Source organism: Typopeltis vanoorti, chromosome 8, assembly GCF_054136105.1.
Source record: "Typopeltis vanoorti isolate ZY-2024b chromosome 8, IOZ_Tvanoo_1.0, whole genome shotgun sequence".
Taxonomy (NCBI): domain Eukaryota; kingdom Metazoa; phylum Arthropoda; class Arachnida; order Uropygi; family Thelyphonidae; genus Typopeltis; species Typopeltis vanoorti.
In genome coordinates, this window is record NC_143556.1 from 102,761,117 (window position 1) to 102,786,325 (window position 25,209).

A 25,209-nucleotide genomic window follows, 5' to 3' on the forward strand; every position below is an offset into this window, starting at 1 on the left:
ATTTTAATAACAGTTACACTATGATCATGTGCTGTTCTTTTTAGTGTTTTGTGAACAGATGAATGGAGAATAGTGGCATGCAGTGAGAAAAGCTCCACATGTTACACCGAGAGCAACCAGTCCTCACCAACAGTACTTCCTGCATGCCACTGCAAAATTACATTTATCCAGATATATTTATTTGTATATTATCATAAAAATGTATTAAAGCAGTTAAATGCTTTTCGAATGTAACATTTCTGAAATGAAATGCTAAGAGATAAAGAAACTTATCAATGTGGCAGCACATGGATTTTTGTGTGTGTATTTCTTGATAAAAGTTTTTTTCAGCTGCGAGATGTAATATAATTTTTTATGACTAATTAAGCTAAAGGAAACACGAAAACAGAGCAACTATTTATTATTAAAAAGCACAACTAATTTCGTTCTATGCTTCAGGAATTACTCATCTGATGCATAAAAAATTCCACAAACAACAAACATTAGAAATACAGTGTCATCATGCTCAAGCTCCTAAAAAAAAGATTGCTGTTGTTTGAAACTATCCTGGATTTGATGTCATTTGTTGAATGCATGTACACTGTCTTGTGTTCATCACAACTGGATTTAAGTTAAATAACAGTCTGATAAGTTTTAACTGAGGTGTAAATTTAGATGGTCAAAGTTGAGGATTATTTCTGCAGGTTTTAGTATCTTTCTTTTAATTTTATAATAGCATCAGTGCAAGATCTCTGATGTGCACCAATACCTCTTCAAATGGAAGCCTCTAGCCTAAAAAGGAGCTGAAATTTCCTCTAACACCACTAAATGAGTGTGATTGGCTTCATTTATTGCAGCATCTATTATGTTGCAAAAGTCAACTTCAGTATCAATATTATTATTATATTGATATTGAACTCCGTGGAGTCAAAAGACTCATCATGGGAGACCCATACTATCTATTAACATAATATCTATCATACATCTCCTTAAACTTAATCACTGTTAGGGCACTGGTAGGAAGAATGAGTCTACTCTGCCATGGTGACCTAATCCATCTTGGAAGAGGGCATGTGAACTACACTTGGTCTGGCCCCTAGTCATTTGGACAGTCTGGTGATGATGATCCTACCTAGATACTGCTCCCAAATGCAAAAACCATTCAAAAGAGAGATAACAAGTGGATAATACAGATTATAGAGTAGTTAGTACACCCAGAACTGTCTTAATAAAAATAGTTCAGGAAAAAATGTAATCCAAAAGTAATTTGGAATAATATTAACGTACACAAAAACCTAATCTCAAGAAAGAGTTACAGAATATATCTGAGGAAACAGACACCACCAGTTTACACTTAAGTCAAATGGAAAACAGCAATTAGGGCATGAAGTAATATGATTATTAATAAGTACTAAAGGGAAAAAAACTCACCAAGAGAGGTTCTTACCAAAAATGAAGAATTATTAAGGAAATGAGAATTATTGTTCCATATAAGAATGACTTGCCAAAAAATAAATATACTTAACTAAACAAAATCATAAAAAAGAGATCAGAAAGGCATGAGTGATGCTGACACAACATAAATTAAGAGAAGCCTTGAAAAATAATACAGTATGGCACAAAAAAGAAGTTAAAAAATTATTTAGAAAGAAAACACAGAATAGTTATTACACCTATTCTGTTTTCTTTAAGTTAAAAATTTACTTAGTTTTTATTAAATGAAAAATATGTTTTGTCCATTCTAGCAGCTACACACAAACTAGCAAAATCTACTTGTTCATGAGTGAGCATATTTGTCGAGCCCTGCTATGGGTTATACATTAATAGGAAGAGCAAAAGTGTAGTTTTAAGCCATGCATGAAATTTAAAAGTTACCACTGCTAGACTTAATGGATTGTCTTGAAGAGTAAGAAAGCTTGAACTTTTTTTTTTTTTTTTTTTTTTTTTTTTTAGGGACTGATGTTTGGATTAGAAGATATCAAGTGGGATTTCACTGGGGTCAAAGCTTTTTTGTGACTATGAGTAATCTACTTCAACAGTGGATTTAAACTGAAGTATAATCATCTGATTAATACAAGTTACTTTTCATCCATTTCATCTTATATAGCAGAAACATGGAAACTAACAAAAAGAGACATATGCAAACTACAAGTAATAAAAATGAAAGTTCTGAGGATAATGTTGGCAAAAACAAAGAAAGGCAGAATAAGAAATGTTAACATTAGTAATGTTTTGGAATTAGAAAGTCTCAAAGAAATTGTTATGAACTCTTGCTTGAAGTGGTTTGGACACATGAGAATGAATTTAGAAAGAATATCAAGCAGAATGTATGAAATAAAAAGTGAGGAGGAAAAAGAAAAAAAAGAGGATGACCATGGAAAAGATGGAGAGAACAGATAAGAGAAGATTCAGAAAAAAGAAACTTGAATTGGAACAGTGTTCATGAAAAATGAACATGGGAGGATAGAAAGAAATCGAGAATTTTGATCTGCCTCATGGTTTCTGTTTGGAGTAACTGATGATTAAGAACAGAAGAAGAAGAAAATGTATCACACACCAAGATACTATCTCCACTTTCATGGACAGTGCAAACCATGTCTGAAGAATCCATTAATATTTTAGGTTTTTTATGATTAGCTATTCATCTGTGGGTACAGCAAGAACAGTGACTCACATCAGCTGACCTTTTTCTTCCATGAAAGTTCAAGTGTCATGCTGTAGACACCAAACTAATTGCTCTCAATGATGCATTTGTTGAGAAAATTACTTGTGGGCCTTTATCTCAAACCCCACATTATCATCTGGAATAACAGTATCCCTGTACTAGAATGTCAAATGTGGCAACGGCATCTGTATATTAATCTCTATGAAGCACTACATCTACCACTTAGCATAAGAATCAGCTTCTTATGCTCATTTTATGGTTTCATTAGTGAAAGGTGATTTCATCTGTTTGACCTCATTCTGTGCATACTGTAATTTCAATGGACTGTGAACAATATTTTTAACTTTTCCCATGACCACAACCTACAGCCAACTAACTAAATTAGTGTATGGTGTACCATTACATTACATGTGCTTTTATAATGCTGTGGGCTGGTCATGTTCTACTATGGATAAGAGTGATCAGCATTTAATGCTATTCATATTTGCATACTAATTTATCAAACTTATCATTAAAGTCATTTTAGATAGATAGTGATTTTTGTTCGCTGTGTCTGTATGTATGCATGCGTGTTGTTCACAGGAAATATATGAAATGCATCCACAAAGTAACCTAGTCAATATTATTTTTAAATTAAGTGATAATTAAACAATAAAAATTGGAAGTGTCATGGCAAAAAATAAAAAATTAATTAAATGAAATAAATAAATAAATAATAATCCTACTACTATGGATCAATTTTAAACCGACTTACTTTAGCCAGTGGTGTTACTGCTGTTCCCTTTAAAAGTTCAAATGTTAACCACATGCTTCCCGTAGATGCAATGCAATCAAAAAATTCTGGCTGTGAATGGAGTGGGGAATATATTGCAATCAAAAATGGCTGAGGAGGGATACAAACTCTATTAAAAGAGAAAAATGCATATTTTGGGAGGTGTAACTAAACCAACACAACATATTTTTGTTTTTGTACCAAATGGTAAAATGAAAGAGAAGAAAAACATTTTAACAGAACTTTAGAAACACATAAAACGAAATCCCTTGAGGGGGGGGGGAATACACTTAACTCTCCAGGGGAAGAACTTATGACTTTATAGACACACTAAGAATCTACTGCAACTTTTTGACAGAATGTCTTTCAAAAGTTTTTTCCCCCCCTTTACATTAGAAATGAATATGATAGTTATTTCTAGCTATGTAATCAAGCACACTTAATATCAACATATAACACAGTGAAGATTTTCATATTTCAATATACTGTTATGAGATGGAAGACAAGTGACTCGTGATTTGTATGATTTTTTGTGAGGTTAATTACATATAACTGCAGAAATAATTACTTTAATAATAATTAGAGCTTTAAGATAAAATTACTTAATAATTTGATCTTCAATTAAATTCACCATATGAGGAATGCAATGTATATATAAATAGGGACACATGCTAAATATATCTCACCATGGCAAACTACAACACTAATACATCTTAGAAATTATGGAAACAACTACCATGTTAGAGTAAACCTTCAGTTTAATATAAACCAAAATAATCACTTGACATTTCAACCTTCACATTAAAGTCATCATCTGGAGTACACACATATATACAGAGAAACAAGCTGCACTAATCTACATGGTAGGCTAAAGTTACTGGTCAACTGTTAAAACTACAAAGGTTGTTTAAAAAGTTTGGTAAATTTCCAATAGATGGCGACACAATTCATTAATTCATTCATACCAGTGTCAGCACATATCATCTTTTTCATGACCCCTGGCAAAATTTTAGCCACATGCGATGAGCAGTTCTCATTTGGCAAACATTTAAAATGACAGTGTTTGCATATTTCATAAAAATGGAGTAAAACGAGTTTCATGTGGTGATAAAACACTTTTATTTGAAGAAGTGGATGGCCATGCAGAGCAAAGCCAAGTTAGATGCAATTCATGGGGACTCTGCACCAGCATTAAAGACTCTTTGTTTTTTGATAAATGAGTTTAAACATAGTCGTAAGTCCATCGAATATGAAGCAAGCTCTAGACGACCAATTGAGGTCATTATGAAAGAAATAATTGATATCCATGGTATCATTATGGAAGACCACCGGGTGAAAGTGCATGAGATTGCTGAGATTGTAGGCATCTCAACTGAACGGGTGTATAATATTCTGCACGAAAAATTGTACAAGAAAAAGTTGTGTGCGCGATGGGTGCTGCGATTGTTGACTGTCGATCAAAAATGCATGTGAAAAGACATTTCAACGTTTGGTGATGTTTAATCGCAATTCGCAGGAATTTTTGCATTGATTCGCTGTAGACGAAACTTGGATCCACACTACACACCTGAGATTGTAGTGCAACTTGTTTCTCTGTATATATGTGTATACTCCAGATGATGACCTTAATGTGAAGGTTGAAATGTCAAGTGATTATTTTGGTTTATGTTAAACAGCAGTTTTACTCTAACACGGTAGTTGTTTCCATAATTTCTAAGATGTATTCTGATCACTATATAAGCATGAAGAAAAGGATACAGCACTAATAATCTGACCAACAGTTGATCTTAGCCTGACTTCTGATAAAAAAAAAAAAATAATAATAATAAAATGAAATTAAATAAAAATAAATTACATCAATAAATAATTGGTGAGGATTAATTACAGGAACTGTAATTAATTACAATTCCTCTAATTGTTATATGGCTATAAAACATTCTAATAAAGAGTACTGGAATTTCATTATGAAATAATTTGCCTGCCAGCAATCTTCAAATCCAGAATCTAGGCTACAAATAGGGCCAGAACTCTAAGCTACAATCTCAGCAAATTTTGGTTATTAAAACCAAAATAAGAAATAGAATTCAGGCCTTCATGGCAATTAAGAAATTCTGCTAGCATTAACCCAGCATGAATCAAAGCTGACTAATAATGACATTCTGATAAAGTCAAAATGCACTCCAACTACTTAAAAGTAACAAAACTCTGAGTGATTAACTTCAGTAAATCTCATCCATTTAGCACCAATAAAATTTATTTATTTATTTTTTGAAGATGCTTATGTTCTTATAAGATTAGAAAGCGAAAAAATTGTGATGCCCAGTTTGGGAGCAGCATCCATGAAAATGATGGAACAACTATGAGAAAACGACTTGAGGCTTTTGAGAGAAGGGTCACTTGTCGAGAAGATTGTCCTCTTTTGGATAATGCTGAGAATTCTTAGGAAGGGCTTTGGAGCATTGCTCCAAACATGAACAGTATTCTGGAGTTGATTTAGGATTTATAATGAGTCGGGCTCATATGAGTCTCGGATCTGGGTTAGTCCCGAGGGGGTGGAAAGAGGGGAAAATAGTTCCACTGCATAAAAGTGGTTCCAAGACTGCTGTTGTAAATTACCGAACGATTAGCATATCAGGAATCATTGTCAAGGTCTTAGAGAAATTAGTCAAGAAAAGAATACAGGATTGGATAGATGAAAATGGGATATTGTATGGGGGACAACATGGTTTTGTGAAGGGTGGATCATGCCTCAGTAACTTGCTCACGTTTTATAACACAGTGACGGCTAGCATGGAGTGCCACTGGGCTCTGTTCTTGGACCACTGCTTTTCAATTTGTTCATCAATGATATAGGAAAGGATCTGAGAGGAAATGTTCACTTGTTTGCTGATGATGTAAAGTTGGGTAGAGCAATTATGAGTGCACAGGATGTCAAAATTTTACAGGATGATTTGGACAGTTTGGAAGACTGGGCTAGGAAAAATGGATGTCAATTTAATGTGCCAAAGTGTAAGGTTATGTACTTTGGGGTGAAAAGAATAGCAGCAGTATATCGCATTGGTGGAACCGTACTCCAGGAGATTGATGAGGCCAGGGATTTGGGAGTGTTGGTGGATAGGGAATTGAAGTTTAGCGGGCACATTGCAAAAGTGACTAAAACAGCTCACCAAATCACTTGGCTTCTGAAAAATACTTTAACATGCAGAGACAAACAAGTTGTTGTTCCTCTGTATCGAGCCTTGATAAGACCCAATCTGGACTACTGTGGAATGAACCTTATGAGAATAGGTTGAAGATTTGTGGTTGCAGAAATTGGTCGATAGGCGAAGGAGGGGTGATATGATTGAGACATTCAAATTACTGAAGGGTTTCTATAAGATTGATCCAGAAGATATTTTTGAAAATATGACTGGTGGTGGGAGGACTAGGAGCCATGAATGGAAGCTGGGCAAGAGCATGGTTGACAAGGGTGTTAAAGCTAGGTTTTTTACTTGGAGAGTAGTGAATGAGTGGAATAAGCTTCCAGAGTCTGTTGTGGGTGCTACGACCGTGAATGAGTTCAAGGCAAGGTATGATAGATACTGTGTGAATGTCGAATAGTTGTTCTTGACATGATGTTAGGGCCTCCCTCGATGAGTCTGTCGACTCCTTGGAGTTGCCCGGAACAATAATAATAAAAATAATAATAATAATAATAATATGTACCCTCAAGGGGTGTACAGCATAATTATGATAGAAGTACATGAAAAAGTTATGCCATTACTAACATCTAATCATCAATTTTTCTCCAAATTAATTTGTTATCTGTCAAGACTCCAACATTCTCAGATCTTATATTCTGTGCTGATCCATCTACATCTTGGTTTTAATCTAGTTCTTTTTCCTGAGACCTGGCAGAGAACACTTATTTTGCTAATCTTTCCTCTCCTGTTCTGTTTAAGTGATCATACCATCTGAGATTAGCTCTGCTAACACATTCCTGAATGCTAACAATGGAAAGTTCTTTCCTAATATCCTAATTTTTTAAGTGATATTACCATTGATGCCATCTATTCACTCCACTGATCTTCTTCAAAACTCTCCATTTTCTTTGATCAAGTGTTTTATTTCTTGATCTTATTTCTTAGATCAAGTGTTCTATTTTATTTCTAATGCTAGAAATAAAATAGAACAGAACATAAAGTAAACGCTGCCAATTTTGATATCAGATTTAATACCACTTTTCTCAAAATGTAATCCATATCAGTGACACTCAATGATCAGGGAAGTACTTAATTAAAGTGTGACAAAATAGTGTTTCCCTGGTGCAAAAATTCAAGTATTAGTCATGTCATTAAGATGCAAAAAGTGGAAGGAAATTATTGTTCTTGGTTGGCAAAAATGATTTGAGAGGCAAGAAGTAGACTATGAGGGAGGATGTAAAGGAGCTGTTAGAAGAGGCAAAACTGAAGAGCAAGAAGGCGGAATGTGTAAATCTCCTACCACACTATGATAGAGATAAACTGAGGAGGGCGTTGCTAGCTAATGAGTCTATACATAGGTGTGCAGAAGGACTGATGTAGGATTTGTTGATCTGTGGTCTGTGTTTGATGGAAAGAAGGATTTGTTCAGTGCTGATGGATTGCATCTAAATGGTTTTAGTGTCAGATGTCTAGAGAGAGAGAGCTTTGTTCACCGAGTGCTTAAGCACAAATTCAGAAAAACTTAAGCAATTAGGGTAGAAGTAGGAAGTGTGAAGACACACACACGAGGCGAGTGAGTGTCAGAATGACCAACTGCGGAATCTAGTCTCTAAAGCAAAAATAATGAATGGGGTAGTCAATTCAAGAAGTAAAGATTATTGGGAGGCTAAAGGGATGCTGCAGTTTCTATATACTAATGCCAGAAGTATCAGGAACAAGAGAGAAGAGTTTTCGGCATTGGTTACTGCAACCTCACCAAAAGTTATAGGCATTTAGTGAGACTTGGCGAACAGCAGATAATGTAGTTAGAGGGATAGAATATGAAGGGTTTAGTATTTTCAGGAAAGATAAAGAAGATAAGATAGTTGGAATAAGGTACTGCTGAAGATAGCAGATGAATTGTAGCCAAAAAGAATAGGAGATAGGCAGGACGGGTGGGTGTTCATTTGAAGCAGTCTGGTGTGAGATTAAGGCCAGTAAGACAAAATATACAGTTGGTTGTTGCTATAGGACAGGGAGTTCCACAGATGACCTGGAAGACATGTATAGGCAAATTAGTACAAAGAGTACAGGTCAAGTGATTATTATGGAATATTTCAACTATGGAGATATAGACTGGAAGGAAGAAGGATCACATGATCTTTCACATACACCTTCTGAGAGATAATTACTTGAGACAGCATGTGATGGAGGGGACTAGGGGTGAGAGAGTATTCGGACCTGGTCATAGGATCAGAAGCTATCCATAACCAAGGTGACAACATTGCCTCCAATTGGTGAAAATGACTATATGGTCTTGACTTGGGAGATTGTAAAACATGACGAATATTCTATCAAGAAGGGGTATTTATGGAACTACAAGGCAGGTGATCATGACTTGCTTAGGAAGAAGCTTGAATGTGTGCAATGGCATAAAACACTATAGGGTAAGTATGTTAGTAGTGCATGGAAGATAGTTAAGGGTCATCTAGAGAAAGCAATATTAAATTATATACTTAAGGTACGGAGGGTTGATCAGGTTGTTAATCGTAATATCATTAAGTATGAGCTGCAGAAGAAGAAAATGCTGTGGAGGGTATATAAAGAGAAAGGTGACCAGGATAGCAAAATCAGATTATGAGAAGAATCTAATCAAGCAGGCCAAAGGAAATCCAAAGAGTTCTTTAATTATGTGTCAAGTAACAGGAAGAATGATTATGGAAGATTAACCTCAATGATTGATGATGATGGTCACTTCTATCTATTATCTGCTTCTGTCACATAGGTGACAGAAGCAGATAAAATAGTTGAGTTACTGAGTGACCACTTTGCAAGGATATATCATCCTAGTGAGGTTATTGCTTTAAAACATATGTGACAGACATTAATGTGGGAACAGAGGTAGATGAATTGGAGTTCTTAGGATATTGGAGAATCTCAATGCAAATGAAGCTGTGGGGATATACAGGATATCAGCTTGGGTTTTGTGAGAATGTGCAGGAGAAACAGTAATGCCTCTGACCAGGCTCTTTAATTAAAGTCTCAGCTCTGGTAGAATTCCAAGGGAGTGAAAAAAAGGGCAAAATAATTCCCTTGCATAAAGGGAGGTTCTAAGACTGAGGTGGCAAAATACCCCTCTACAGCTCCAATCACCTGTCGATTCGAAGAAAAACGCTGATCAGCGAAGAAGAGTTTTAGTTTGGGCAAGAGATAGAAGTCAGAGAAAGCCAAATCTGGGGAATAGGGTGGATGTTCCAACAATTCATAGCGCAGATCCCTTAATTTTCCCATTGCCAAAACACCTTTGTGGGCAGGTGCATTGTTCTGATGAAAGATGATTTTTTTTTCTTCTGCAAACTGGGTCTTTTCTCATGAATTTTTTCGTCTAGTCTCGTTAAAAAATTGGAATAATATTCCCCGGTTATTGTTTTACCCTTTTCAAGATAATTAATAAACAAAATGCCTTTAGCATCCCAAAACACCGATGCCGTGACCTTTCCTGCTAATGGAACTGACTTTGTCTTCTTTGGCGCTGAACAACCAGCTTCTGTCCACTGTTTTGACTGTTGTTTGGATTCTGGTTTGTAATGGTGAATCCAAGTCTCATCCATAGTAATAAATTGATGCACAAAATCAGTTTTATTCTTGTTAAAAAGCTTCAAGCAATGTTCAGAGATTTTCATGCGAGTGCGTTTTTGATCTGCTGTGAGCAAGTGCGGCTCCCATCTTGCGCAAAGCTTTTTCATTTGCAATTCTTCATGCAAAATATATCCTACACGTTCTTATGAAATGCCTATAGTCTCAGCAATTTCATGCACTTTGACTCGCCAGTCATCCAATACCATATCGTGCACTTGATCAATGATTTCTGGTGTTGTTGTTGTTATACCTTTTGGACATCCTTCACATGGATCATCTTCAAGGCTGGTACAGCCACATTTAAACTTGGCAGCCCATTTCTTAATTGTCAAAAACAAAGGAGAAGCACGCTCATAAATGTTTATGAACTTTGAATGAATTTCTTTTGGCGTTAACCTTCTTGTACACAGAATTTTATAACCGCATGATAATCAATTCTATCCATTTCAAGGGATACAGACAACACTTTAGCTTCAGACAACTGTATAAAACAAACTACTTGATAGAATGACTTGCAATTTCACATGAATGTTTATGACAAATGTACCAACTTAGAAAAAAAAAAAAATCGTGCTGATAGTGTTGTCATCTATGTTCGAGGCTGAGAACTTTTCAGACCACCCTCATAGACAGCAAAACATGTAGAGGAAATACATTTAATATAAATAAACAATTGTACACAAGTTAAAAACCTGGTAATTATCAATCAAGGAAATATACTTGTAATGAACGACAAAAACCATCCACCTTAGCAGACAACGAATGACCAGAAAGGAACAAAACTTATGGCCCAATTGCAAAGGACAGAAGAGAGACCAAAAATGGCAGCTTGGTAAGAAAGGCTCTTACATACTTTGGGCAGGCCATTATGTGGAAAAAGGAATTAATGAACATTAGTAGTATATTGAATACATGAAATTTCCAAGTTCGTCTAGCACAGCATAGTATTGACATGAAACACAATATCTTGTGGGATGAACCTTGTCTTCTCCATAGCAGGTTTAAATATGAATGCTTTTTCAAAGAAAGTTGTTTTTATATATTGGTCTAACCTGAATCAGAATGATTGTTTCTCTCTCCCCCCCCCCCAAAAAAAGTTTGGGAGAGTCTCATTTTTATGTAAACATCAAAAATAACTTTAATATTATTTATAAATTTATAGCACATGTCAACAATTTTTAATTGATAAACATTGTTGTATTCAGTTCCCCGTATTCCTGTTCTTTGATTACCTTGTTTCTTCACACTGATGATGTACTGTTATTTTCAGTACAAATATTTGTACTTTCATTAAAATTTATTAACTGTGGTTATTGTGTAATTTTGTTGTTTTATCCTCATTTTAATATGATTCTGCCACTGCCTCCAACTGTTCACTCCCATAATTTTTTTTCAGAACTCTCAAATCTGCAGCCTCCAGTCTTTGATCAAGCATTCTATTCTAACACATCATCTCTCAGATCTGTAAGTTAATGATTTGAACACTATCTGGTACATAGCTACTTTATTGTTTGACTAATTGCTCTCTTATTCCAGATAAATTTATTTAGTTGACTTTCTACCATACCAGCTTTGCTAATTCTTTTATCTATTTCCATATTTAGTTTGTCATCTACACTAAAAATTGTGTGTAAATAGCTGAAATGTTTTACTTGTTCTACAAGTTTTCCATTCATGATGCAAGTGATGTTTTCAATCTTTCTACCTTTCATACCAAATTTATTACAGCAGTTATTCAATTTAGTTATGGAATCCTGTAGACTTCTTGTAATGGATCTATTTAAAAGTATAACATCATCTGCATAAAGTAAACAGCTGAGTTGAATATCTCCAATTTTGATATCAGGCCTAATGGCACTTTCCTTCATAATGTGATCCATACATATGATGAAGACAGCACAGGTAATCTGTACCTTGACTCACACCTGAATTAACATCAAACTATTTTCCTGTACCTCTTCCAATTCTAAATGCAGACTGACAACTCAAATACAGTCATATTGTTGGATTCTGAATATATAGAGATTTGAGTAATTAATATTTGCTTCAGAATCCAACATGATCTTCCATCACATAAGCTAGACTTGTAATTATTATTTAATGTAAGTCACTTGTTTATAAATTAATATTCATGTAACTACCTTTAAGTTCTATTAATAATTAATTAATTAATCAAGGATATATAATAATAGTAAAAAGACTTTGTATTAAAATATTATTAAGTTTATTTTATTTATTGCTACGTTAATATTATAAGAACTTGTATTCAATTTTAACTGCGTATTAATTGAAATGTAAATATTCCTTATTTGTTCCTGTATGTAGAGGTATATCGTTGTGCAATGCCTCAGTTTTATTATATTTTGTTTTGGTTGTCATGGAGACGTATGTAAGATAGCTAGCGCGAGTTTAGAACAGAGCGTGGCAGATTGGTATTGAATGGCTGGAAAGGATTTTAGTAGAAGTAGAGCATGAGAATAATTTTGGCGGGAAGAAGGGATATATAAGCGAAGAACAGAGAAAACAAATTCATTTGGGGGGAATCAAAGTAAGATAATAGCGAGTAGAGAAATAACAGCGAGTCAGCGAGTCAGTCAAGTAGCTCGCTAAGGTCTACTAGTCGAGAAGCGAGTTAGCTAGTAAGTTGCAGAACAACAAATAAAGCAATGGAAGATAGCAAACTAGCAACTGGATGACTAGCGATAATTTTGTTGGGATTTTGATTCAGGACCGACCTTTCAGGGACACACAGAAACTTGAAGCATAGCATGGAGTAACTAAGAGAATAAGTAGAGGCAGCAAGGTTATATTTAAATGATAGCTGTACTAAGAGATATAGTGCCTAAAAGATTAATTAAATGCCAGAATAATATGCAACTGTACATAAAAAACTTCAAGTTAAAGAATTACTGCGTGTTACCTTAGTTCATGAATTATTAGTAGAATACTGAATTGGTCAAGTGATGTCAAAGATAGTATAAGAGTTTTGCTCCAAGCAAGAACCTTTAACTATGTGAATTGCAACCATTAATTTATTCAGTTATTACTAAGAGGATTTGTTTTTAATGAGTGCTGTTAATTGTTTTAAGTGAATACAGTTATAAAAGGTGTCCGTATATAAGTAGATGAACAAGGAAATTTACCGGTAAGAATTAACCAATTTGTTTACTCCTATGCAGAGATATGTGTGTGTTTCTTCCTAATACATCCCTACATTAACAGTAACTTTTGCGGAGAATAGCTGGAGTGTGGATTTAAGAGTGTATACTTGTGAAGAAGCATTACCGCCCTTATATTGTATTTGAAACTTAAGTAACTAAGAGATATTAATGTAACTGGTTACTAAGGAACTTTATAATTAGAAGAAACACATGTATAAACCACAGTGAAAATTATTTAATTGTAAATATTTCATCCTAAGTATCTTAGGACATCATCAGTACAGTATTTAAACAAAAATTAGGAATAACATACAGTTAGGGTGCATGATTACAATAGAATCCCATGAAAACGTGCATAATGTGCTAAAGTAGTGCAAAAAAAAAAAAAAAAAAAAAAAAAAAAGTTAATTATTTAACACAGTTTTGTATGATAATTTCCCATACTTTAGGAATAGTAAGGACGTCGTTGCGGTTTAGGTTTGGTCTGTGTAGTGAGATGCCTTTAACGTAAGGTATGGGAATCCTATGCACTTCTTCCTGTCTGGTTTGATGTATGCAGAAGTGACGGATGATTTTTTGAGTTGTTTTGGGATTATATCCATTTAGGATGTCTTTAATTTTTGTGTGAAACTCAGTAGAATTTTTGATTGAAGAGACTGAGTGGCCTATGTGAGGGCGGAGAAGGCTAGATAAGAATCTTGATAACTTGTACGTTGGACAGTCGATACAGTCTACGACAGGTCTAAGTGGAACATTAGTTTTGTGTAGCTTAGGTAAGCCATAAATTCTAGGAGGTCTTGCATGGTATATCTTAGACCTGTCGTAGACTGTATCGGCTGTCCAACGTACAAGTTATCAAGATTCTTATCTAACCTTCTCCGCCCTCACATAGGCCACTCAGTCTCTTCAATCAAAAATTCTACTGAGTTTCACACAAAAATTAAAGACATTCAACTATCAAAAACTGACTTGTTAATCAGCTTCAACATTGTCTCCCTCTTCACTAACATTCCCCATAAAGAAACAATAGAATTACTAACTCAAAAATTTCCATCTGATATAGATGAATTGTTCAAGTTTGTTATTGCATCAGGTTACTTCACCTGGAAAGGTCAAATTTACAAGCAAGAGGAAGGAACAGCAATGGGATCTCCTTTATGACCAAACCTAGCAAATTTGTTTCTAGAACACCTTGAGGAAAAAATATTCACTTTTGAACCCAAACCAAAAATTTGGCTAAGATATGTCGATGACGTATTTGCAGTATGGAATCATCCTGAACCTGAATTACAACTGTTTCTAGATAAAATTAACCTTCTTCATCATCGCATCAACTTTACGTTAGAAAAAGAATCTCCACAGGGTATCTCTTTTTTGGATTTACACATCAAAAGAAAAGAAGACGGTTCCATCGCCACTTCTGTCTTTCGCAAGCCTACATTCTCAGGTCGCTACATTCACAATTCTTCTGCTCATCATCCACCTCAGAAATCTGGCATTATTAAATCACTAGTTTCCAGAGCACACAAATTCTGCTCCTCTGAAGAATCTTTAAACCAGGAATTAGAAGTTATCAAAAATACAGTCATCCTAAATGGATATAATCCCAAAACAACTCAAAAAATCATCAGTCACTTCTGCATACATCAAACCAGACAGGAAGAAGTGCATAGGATTCCCATACCTTACGTTAAAGGCATCTCAGAACGTCTTTCTAAAATTATGAAGAAATACAATTTTGCCACTACTTAACAAACCTATCAACCAAATTTACAACTTATAACCTTCTCCTAAGGACAAATTCTCACCCTTGATGTTACCTGGTGTTTATGAGATTCCATGCTCATCCAATTTATCTTACTTTGGACAGACAGGTAGGTCTGTTCAGAAACGCATCTTGGAACATCAAGACCACATTCGTCTTCTTAAACCGCAGAAATCTGGCCTCTCTCAACACGGAATTGAAAATCCAAACCATAGGATCCATTGGGAAAAGGCTAAACCTTTACATAGATCTTTATTTAAACATGAACGTTTATACAAAGAAAGTTCTGAAGCCCTACTACACAGACCAAACCTAAACCGCAACGACGTTCTTACTATTCCTAAAGTATGGGAAATTATCATACAAAACTGTGTTAAATAATTAACTTTTTTTTTTTTTTTTTTTTTTTTGTACTACTTTAGCACATTATGCACGTTTTCATGAGATTCTATTGTAATCATGCACCCTAACTGTATGTTATTCCTAATTTTTGTTTAAATACTGTACTGATGATGTCCTAAGATACTTAGGATGAAATATTTACAATTAAATAATTTTCACTGTGGTTTATACGTGTGTTTCTTCTAATTATGAACGCACCACAGGTTTCGTTATTTAAAAAAGGAACTTTATGACACTGAACTTTATCAAATAGTTAATTGAATTTTGTGAATGCTGTATTTCAAGACAACAGATTAACCATTGCCTGAAATTATATGACTATATTACCAGATGAGCCAAAATGTTTGTAATACCTTATTCTGTGATTTAGACTAAAGTGTATAATTTGTAAGCCTACATTAAATGTTTGTTTTGTTGATCTAAAGTTGTACTTTGCCTGAATCTCTTTTACTGCACCGTTCATAAAATAATCGAACCAAAGCGGGTGAATTAAATAAGTTAAATAAACTCGGCCTGCATACATAATAACAACACATAAAGGGGAAATAGTTGAGAGTTGGTTTTATTTTAATTCTTGAACTAATTTAGATATAGAGTGGTGCAGTCAATAAATACAAATTTTCTCTATATTTAGATTAGAAATCAACTAGCAACTTATTTTTTTGTTTAAGAACATCGTAGTGACAAATTGATGGATCCAAAGTATAGGTTAAGACGAAATAGGATCCAACAGTATCCTGGACATCATGTTGGAGGCTTAATGGATTTTTTTACAACACCCAAAAAGAATTAAAATAGAATTTAATACTTCCTATATTTCGTCCTAGTCCCAGTTGACTAAGACGAAATATAGGAAGTATTAAATTCTATTTTAATTCTTTTTGAGTGTTGTAAAAAAATCAATTAAGCCTCCAACATGATGTCCTCACAGCACTTAAGCCTCTACACACATAAGTATCCTGGAGTTACGTCACCTTCAAGTCCAGAGATGTTCCATAACTTGAAAATATAACCAGGAAAAAGTCAAGCACATTGTATAAGATGTGGTTATGACTGGGAAAAAAACAACAACTAATGGTATGAAAACTGGTTCATGTTCTGCAATGCCATCTGTTGTTGATCATGCATAGCAGTGTGTCATATCTGTATATATCTTCTACATTTAATGGGACTGGGTTGATGTTAATGGTAGAGATAGATTTTCAGTAGATGCTCATGATGCCGGTCTTTTTCAGAAGTACCTATCTAAGGTTGTATGTGCGCTTTCTTTACTCTGTACATTTCCATGTAACAGGAATAATCTCTTCCAATGTTAGCATTTGCTTTCAAACGTCTTTCAAAATCCAGATCATGCCTCTCCAAAAGAGCCATGCCAGCTTAGAAATGAAAAGCTTCAGAGATAATTTTGAAAGTCATGCCTTTAGGCTCAATGAAGGATACCTCTTCAGGCATATCTTCTTCTTGCCTCTGCTCTTCAAGTACCAGGAGATCTTCATTGCTGAAAGGATGAGAATGGGACTCCATAAATATGGATAAATCTTGTGGCTCCACTTATATCTCTAACTGCCTTGCCATCTCTACAATACTGTTAGTTACTTCAGGTATACAGGATTTCCATCTAGCAACTGTGGACATTTTTTCCATGCCTCTTTCAGCATAGAGATCTTAACTATAAGAGACATGAAATGAAGCCTTGCCATCTAAGATTTCAAAATCCTTCCAGAATTTCCTGGTGACTTCTTCCCCAGTGCCTTATTCAATGTCTATTGCTGTAATACACTTGCTGAAGGTTCTTTTTAAACAGTACAACTTGAAGGCAACCATGACACACTGAGCAAAAGACGAGAAAACCATGGGTTTTCTCCTCTTTTGCAATGAATATTGTTGATGGCATTCAGGTGGTATTGGATGGTAGGAATATCACTTAAAAATTAGGGTGTAGATCATCTAATGTTCGAAGATGGCCAGAAGCACTGTCTACAAGGAGTAAAATTTTGAAAGGGATGATCTTCTCCTTACAACAGCCTTTCACTTCTGGTACAAAGCAGCTGTCAAACCATTCTTTAAAAAAGTGTTGTAATTACCTATGCTTTCACATTAGACCTCTATAATGCACTGCAAGTCTAGTTTTAACAGTTTTCAGAGTGGTAAATTAACATAAGCATTAGCTTTAAGATACCAGAAGCATTAACACCTAACAGAAGGGTTAGCCTATTATTAGCTAGCTTGAAGCCTGTCATGGTTTTCTCCTCTTTTGCAATGAATGTTGCTGATGGCATTTTCTTCCAGTAGAGCCCCATTTCATCTACATAAAAAATTGTGGTAGAATCTGTTATATAGCCATCATCATCAATGATCTCTGCTAAATCCTGTGGAAAATATTTTGTGGCAACAGTATCTGCAGCAGCTATCTCTTTGCACTTTGATCGTGCATAGGTCTGACCTCTTCTTACACCATATTCAGCATCTTTCACTTCCTCAACTTTCTTAGAATTCATGCCACTGAAAAGGCAATGGACTTTATTTTGAATAATGGCCTGGTTTAAGGGAATATGGTAAAAGTTTGATCATCTATCTAGACCGTTAAGTTTCTCCACGTCAGCAATAAAGTGATCCTTTTTCCTGATCGAAGTAGCATTTCACTGAATGCTACTTTAATAGGAAATACATACCTCATTCGATATGTGTAATACTCATCTTCATTTGTTTTATAACAGCAAACAAGTCTGTTTTGCACCGCTTGCTTCAATCGACACAAACTGCTTACAGTAGCAATGAAAGAGTGAAATTGTTTTGCATGCCTTACTTACATGAATTGCTTTCTACTAAATTGGTAATTAAAAACAAATATCAAATATAACCAACTCTTAAGCTAGACCTTTGGTTAAAGTTATGAACAACCAAATATATAAAAATGTTATCTATAAATATCGAAGTTCAACCATGACTTATTTTACTTGTTTTCAAAGTATGAGAAATGTGAGAAAATAATATTCCTGTATAATCTAATTATATCTACCTATCTTATACTATTTGAAAATCTTTTTCAGCAACAAAGCAGATTTTTGTAAAGTCATGTTTATTTAGGTACCCAGTATGAAGAAATTCTGTCATATATTTGAAGCTGGTGGTTTCCAAAAAGTTTTCGAAACACTACTTTAGAATGTCAGAATTCTAAAAGAAAAATTAAATGTTTGATAATTAAAATGAGATAATTACCGTTCTTGCAGAGCAGGGCAAGCAATGTATCTAAGACAAGAGATCCAGACAACAGGATGGTGAACAGTGGCAACACCACTCACCCATCTATATATATATATATAAAAAAGTTTTGAAATACTACTGTAAAATTGCTAATTTGATTTAAATACACTGATTTATACAATACTTATAGACAATATTTTATTTCTCTAAATTCAAAAATCAATCATTTTCTTAAAGGGAATCCATGAATCTCTATCTTTAATTCCATACAGCAGATTACTTAACAGTTAGAACCTTTTTTTGAGATAAGAGTAATAAAAGTTCAAACATCTACTATAAAGATTCTATTGCTGGACCTTATTACAGTAATAATAATACAATAAAATACCAGATACTTATATATATTATTTATTCTTCTTCAATTTTTTTTTTATATTTTATTATTATTATTATTATTTTATGTGATTCCCACTCATGAAAAGTTGTTAGTAAACCTATAGTATGTTTGTACTGTGGGTGGGCAGAGATTTTTTTCCTCATTTTTATCAATTTCATTTTTTTTTTTTTTGTAATTTTTTCTTTATTTTTACACAGTCCAGAAACCCTGCTCTAGATACCAAATATGGAACTTTTTCAAGCTACTTCAGGCCCCCAGTAAGCAGGGTGGTGGTCTCACATCAGGCAATGAAATTCATCTCCCACCATACATAATTATATGGTGAGAGATCTTCTTCTTCTGCAGCTTGTCCCACTTAAGTGGGGGTCACTGTTAATGATGAGTCTCCTCCACATCCTCCTGTCTTGGGCTGTCACCACATCCAAGTTATACTATATTTTATATTTTATAATTCAAATATACCAACCAAATATAGCATTCTCCTTCATTATTGTTTTCTAATATATCTTATAACAAACACATTGTCCCCCACTCTATGCAGATTTGGTTACAATTAATTGATAAATTAAAGTATTCAAAGTTATCCTACAATTAATTACACTGGACCAATTACGATGAGTGCTTATGCTCTATGCACTCTTAAAATCACACATCGATAAAAATGAAATCATATAGTCATATTGACATAAATTTTGTAGTGTGGGTTGCATAAGCCACACGACTGCACACCCAACCGAAATGGGCATGCGATGACACTGGTGGATTTGTAAATGCATCTACAAATAAGTGGCATGTTATGAAGCACTAAAAACACTACAAGATGACTGCCAAAAAAAAAAAAGAAGCAAAGATTGCTTCATAAAGAAGAGGCAGCATGGAAAACCATGATAAACAGAAAATAGTGGTAAGCTAAATGTTAAGCAGGATAGTGATGGTAAATGGTGATCAATACAAAAATACTTTTAGATCATATTATTATTATTTTTTCCCCTCAATAACAAATGCTTCTAGTTGTTTCTCAAAATATTGTAAATAAGCTAATATTAATCAGATAATGCTGTATAGTCATTCCCTCATTATTCTTACAAGAAGAGACCAGTCACTTTCAGTAAGTGTGTAAGATTATGTTGTAACACAGCATGTAACATTTTTGTAGGAAGAAGTGATGGCAAAGGAGTTAGGGAAAGAAAAAGAATATCTTGGTTTGACAACATCAAGAAGTGGACAGGAAAGAGCAGTGTACAACTGAACAGATTAATGTAAGAATGCAGTTTGTTTGCCAAGATGGTCACTGACCTTTGATAAGATGGCTCCATAAGAAGAAGTTTGACAAGTTTCATGTGTCAACAAGTACACTTCATCAGGAGTGTGCTTATGTCTAGCTATTTACTCTTATAATCACAATAAGAAATGAAAAAGAATCCAGTGGATAAGAATTAAAATAAATAATGAATGCATGAAAACAGATGTAATAGTTGGGATTGTGATGTGCTACAACATGATGTGTATATTAACTAAGTATGTAAATATGAGGTTTTTGATGAATGAAAACAAAACTTGTTTTCATTCAGGATCGGTGCAGGATCATGCACTGGTTCTAATTGCATTGAGCAGGAGTGCATAGCATTTGAGCAGCTTCTTTAATTTTCTGACAAAACAGCTGTGTCAATACATGGCATTTCTGTTAGTTGCCAAAGTACTAGATGGCCTTCACATGTTGTGTGAAAAGATAAACCATATCTGTGTTTTCTTTTCTTTTTGACGTCTTGCTGGATTTCACTGGAATGCACCATTTGACCAACATAACAAGAACAGTGAATCTTGTAAAGACACTTGGTTTTTTGAGTTAAGGGTTAGGATATTTCCAAGGCTCTAGAATCTGGTGATCTTGTATAATAGAGTGAGAGCTAACTTCATGCCATGCCTTCAAAGAATCCAGAAAATTTTTTCTATAACACTGAAGATGTAAGGAAATGTGACTGTACTTTTGAAGTCTTGCTTATATATCTTGGGGGATGTTTGCGAAATCATGGTGATCATCTTGCACCGATATCCATTAAAGGGAAGGAGGATGAGTGATATAATGAAGTTCTTTATCTCTTCTCTATGTTGTTAAAGATGTTATATGCTCTGCCCCTTAGTTTTGATTATTCCTGCCTTCTTAAAGAGGTAGAGATGTGAAGAAGAATGGAGGAATCTACCACTTTTGGTAGTTTTTTTTTTGTATACTGAGCATGTCAAAGAAAGACAATGTTCTGCTGTTGTTAAGGTCAAGAGTGAACTTGATACTATGGTGTAGGATGTTGAGATAATTCTTGAATTTTTCCAGTTCTGTTTGTTGAGTGCTCGAACAGACAATGAAAATATCATCAACATATCATAGCCAAATTTTAGATTTTTGATTGTATCCTTCTATGGCTTTCTGTTCATAGGATTCAGATTCCAAGAATAGGTTAACAAGAAGTGAAGCCATTGATTTACAGAGTCCTGAAGAAGGGAGCAGACATAAGATCTTATGTCTGCTCCCTTGAATTGAATCTGTTGCTAACAAACCTCGATGAAATTCTCTTAGGAAAAAAAAAACAATTTACAGAAAAAATTCAACATGCTTCTACACAACAAGTGGAACAGGCATTTATTGCACTTCAAGGTCATAATTTTTCCTCATAAACCTTGCTTCAAACAAAGAAGAAGAAATTACTAAGGGATTTAATTTTGATTTAGCCCTTAACACTATTAATTCCAAAAGATTCAGCAAATCTTTTGGGATTGCTGAATCCCAAATGATTCAGCAAATCCAATCCACATTCAAATAGCTTCTTTGTTATTCTGAGCTAAACCATAAGAAATATTCCAAACATGAAACTGACAGCACTCAAAATATTAAGTTAAACTGGCAGTATTTTAGTTGTTAAAGCAGATAAAGGAAATGCTACAGTTTTCATGGATTCTGAAGAATACATCTCCAAAATGAATAATCTATGGGGGTGACAACACTTATGTTACTCTACATTCAGACCCAAATGGCAAACGATAAGACAAATAACTCAGGGGGGGGGGACTGACTGGAAGAAGTAAAAAATTGTCACATTTTCATTTTCAAGCATCCACTGGTTCCAAGAATTTACAGAGTCCTGAAGATTCATAAACCACAACCATCTTTAAGACAATCGTGGATGCCAGAGATTCACCTATCTCCAATCTGGCCAAATACTTATTGCTTATAGAGTGACATTGCACATAGAAAAAAAAAAACAGAATCATTCATCAAAAATAGCTTTCACCTTATTGAAAGAACAAAGGAAATAGTAATAGCACCATCGGATCTTCTAGTAGGCTAAAACATTACTAATCTCTTCATCCAGGGAAGAAACTCTGGGATTACTTCAAGATTTTTCCCACCAGATAATCTTGTCCTATTCAAACAATGTATAGGAAATACTTTATTTCAGTTCAAGGATAGGTAATGAGAGAAGACAACCCCCCAGTTACTACCCCAAACTCCAGTTCTGGCTAACCTATTCATGGAATCTTTTGAAAGGAAAGGGATTCAATTTTATCATTGAAAACCTGAAATCAGGTTATGATATGGTGATATTTTCAATGTCTGGATAGGTCCAAACAGAGAGGTGGAAGAATTCAGGAATTATCTTAACAGTCTACACTAGAGAATAAATTTTATCCTTGAACTTAAAAATGGAAGAACATTACTTGTCATTCAACTAGAATGTCTCTGGAGATAAAATAGTGTTATTCAGTATACAGAAAATCAGTGGTGTAGCTAGGGGGTGCGGAGGGGGCGGTCCGCCCCGGGCGGCACTTTGAACCTTTTTGAACTTTTGCAGTTAATTCTAAAATACAGTCTTGAGAACTCAGTTCCAAATATTGTAATGCTATTGAATTTTCCTCATAATTGCTGTAAGTGTTGTTAGTTGTGAGAGGAGTTTTTCTAAATAAAATTTGATAAGAATTACCTACATGACTATGAAATAGACTTTGCTAATGTCATCGACGATTTTGCAAACAGAAAAGCAAGAAAAACATTTTAGGATGTTGAAATTAAAATTTTACTTCAAAAATAAACATAGTGTTTTAATTCATTTCTTTATACGTTGTTTTGACTTTTTGTAGTATTTTTTGGTGTGTATTGAGAGGGGCAGCAAACTCAGGGACCGCCCCGGCCGGCAACAGCTCTAGCTATGCCACTGCAGAAAATCCTCCACCACTGACAGATTCCTCTGTGCTTCTTCTCATCACCAGCCGTTGCAGAAGAGAGAGAGTAATGGCAGTCTGGTTGGCCGAGTGATTAGTGTACCCACTCTCCAACCACAGGTTGCAGGTTCGAATCCTGCTGTGAGCATGGATGTTTGTGATTGTCTTTAGGTGGAAGATCAATTTCATCATCAGTGTGAGGAGCAGTGCCCCACTTACTGGAGGCCTGAAGTGGTTGAAAATGTTTGGTCTCTAGAGCAAAGTTTCCAGACCTGGTAAAAAAAATTACAAACAAACAAATATATATGTGTGTGTGTGTGTGTGTGTGTGTGTGTGTGTGTGTGTGTGTGTGTGTGTGTGTGTGTACACATAAAAGTGACAAAAATGGAAAAAAAAAATTCTTAGCCTACCCATCATACATGCACTACAGGTTTAGTAATAACCTTTCGTGTGTGGTAACAACATAAAAAAAAATCAAAACAAAGGGACAGAGCTTACAAACCTCCAGCAACAAGGAGAGAGTCCTAACCATATACAAAGAAGCAAATTATATATGTACACTCTCTGATAATAATACACTTTTTTGGTACATTATTATTATATGGGTATCATCACAGAGTTAGAAGCCTCGTTGCTGGAGACCCAGATTTATACACACAATACCTATCATGCCTCTCCTTAAACTCATTCATTGTCAGGGCACTTACAACTAATTCTAGCAATCCATTCCATTGATTCTCCACTCCCCAAGCAAAAAATTTAGTCCTCATGCCCTTACCAACCACAGTCTTACACAACTCAGGAGTGACCCTTAGCTCTCTCCCAGGGCCGGCTCTAGAATTTTTTTCCGCCCCATGCAATCCATTACTTGCTGCCCCAGCACCAATCTCAAATTAACTTTTAGAATTTTGAAAACCATTATGTTCAACATTAGTTTCATGACCGCTGTAGTTACAGCGCTTAAATACATTAAAAGCAAAATATTATAAAATATATATTACTTATTGTTATACTATAAATGATGTTAAAAATGTAATCTTATTCAATTACAAACTATAAATTACCATCTATAGTAACTATTATTAACACATACAAAAAATAGAAAATTTGTATGAAATTCATTGTTAAAAAAAAGACAAAAAATATAACATGTTTTGTAAATGCATAATATGCAATCATAATTTTAATAATAAAAATCATTGAATTAAAAAAAAAAAAAAAAAATATATATATATATATATATACATATATATTTATTTATTTATTTATAATTCTCGTGGAAAGGCTTAGACGTTGGTTATGCATTTTCACTATATTATTTCAGGAAATTACAACGTACTAGGATATACATTAAAATAAATTTTAATATATTTCTATATTTCGGCAACTTAACGCTGCCATTTTCAAGAACTTAGGTACAGGATACATGCACGCAGGCACAGCAAAACAATAAATGAGCAAGAAGTATGAAGCTATTATTTCTCCTAAAGTCCTGATGGTACCCTCTAGCGGGCAATGTTGGTATTCTTGGGCGATTGGGCTGCAGGTCTTCTGATGTAGGTTTCCCAAATTTGAGGAAGTCTCATGCAGCCAAATTTGTTGAAGTTTGGCTCGTTTCTTAAGGCTGAAGTTGATTCTATGAAAAGCCTTTCATATCTGTATTTGCTACGGTGTATTATCCTGGCTTTTTTCCACCGTATTCTATGGCAGGTATCCAGAGCATGGTCAGCAAGACCAGAGTGGCTGTATTGGTGGAACCGGATGTAGTCCTTGTGTTCTGAAATTCTGATATTTGCTGTCCTGCCTGTTCGGCCGAAGTAGGACAGCTTACAGCTGCAAGGGACCTGGTACA

General features: G+C 34.6%; 1 protein-coding gene across 2 annotated transcripts in view; it reads right to left on the reverse strand.

Moving 5' to 3' along the window:
* Positions 1 to 25,209, reverse strand: part of LOC150104237 (uncharacterized) — a 358,570-nt gene that overhangs the window by 143,274 nt on the left and 190,087 nt on the right. For both annotated transcript variants that reach the window (XM_090396863.1, XM_090396862.1), the window contains 2 exons: positions 18,764 to 18,850; positions 3,399 to 3,546 (listed from right to left, as the gene is read on the reverse strand). In XM_090396863.1, coding sequence (XP_090252989.1) covers positions 3,399 to 3,546; positions 18,764 to 18,850 — 235 coding nt within the window. The remainder of the gene's footprint in view (positions 1 to 3,398; positions 3,547 to 18,763; positions 18,851 to 25,209) is intronic.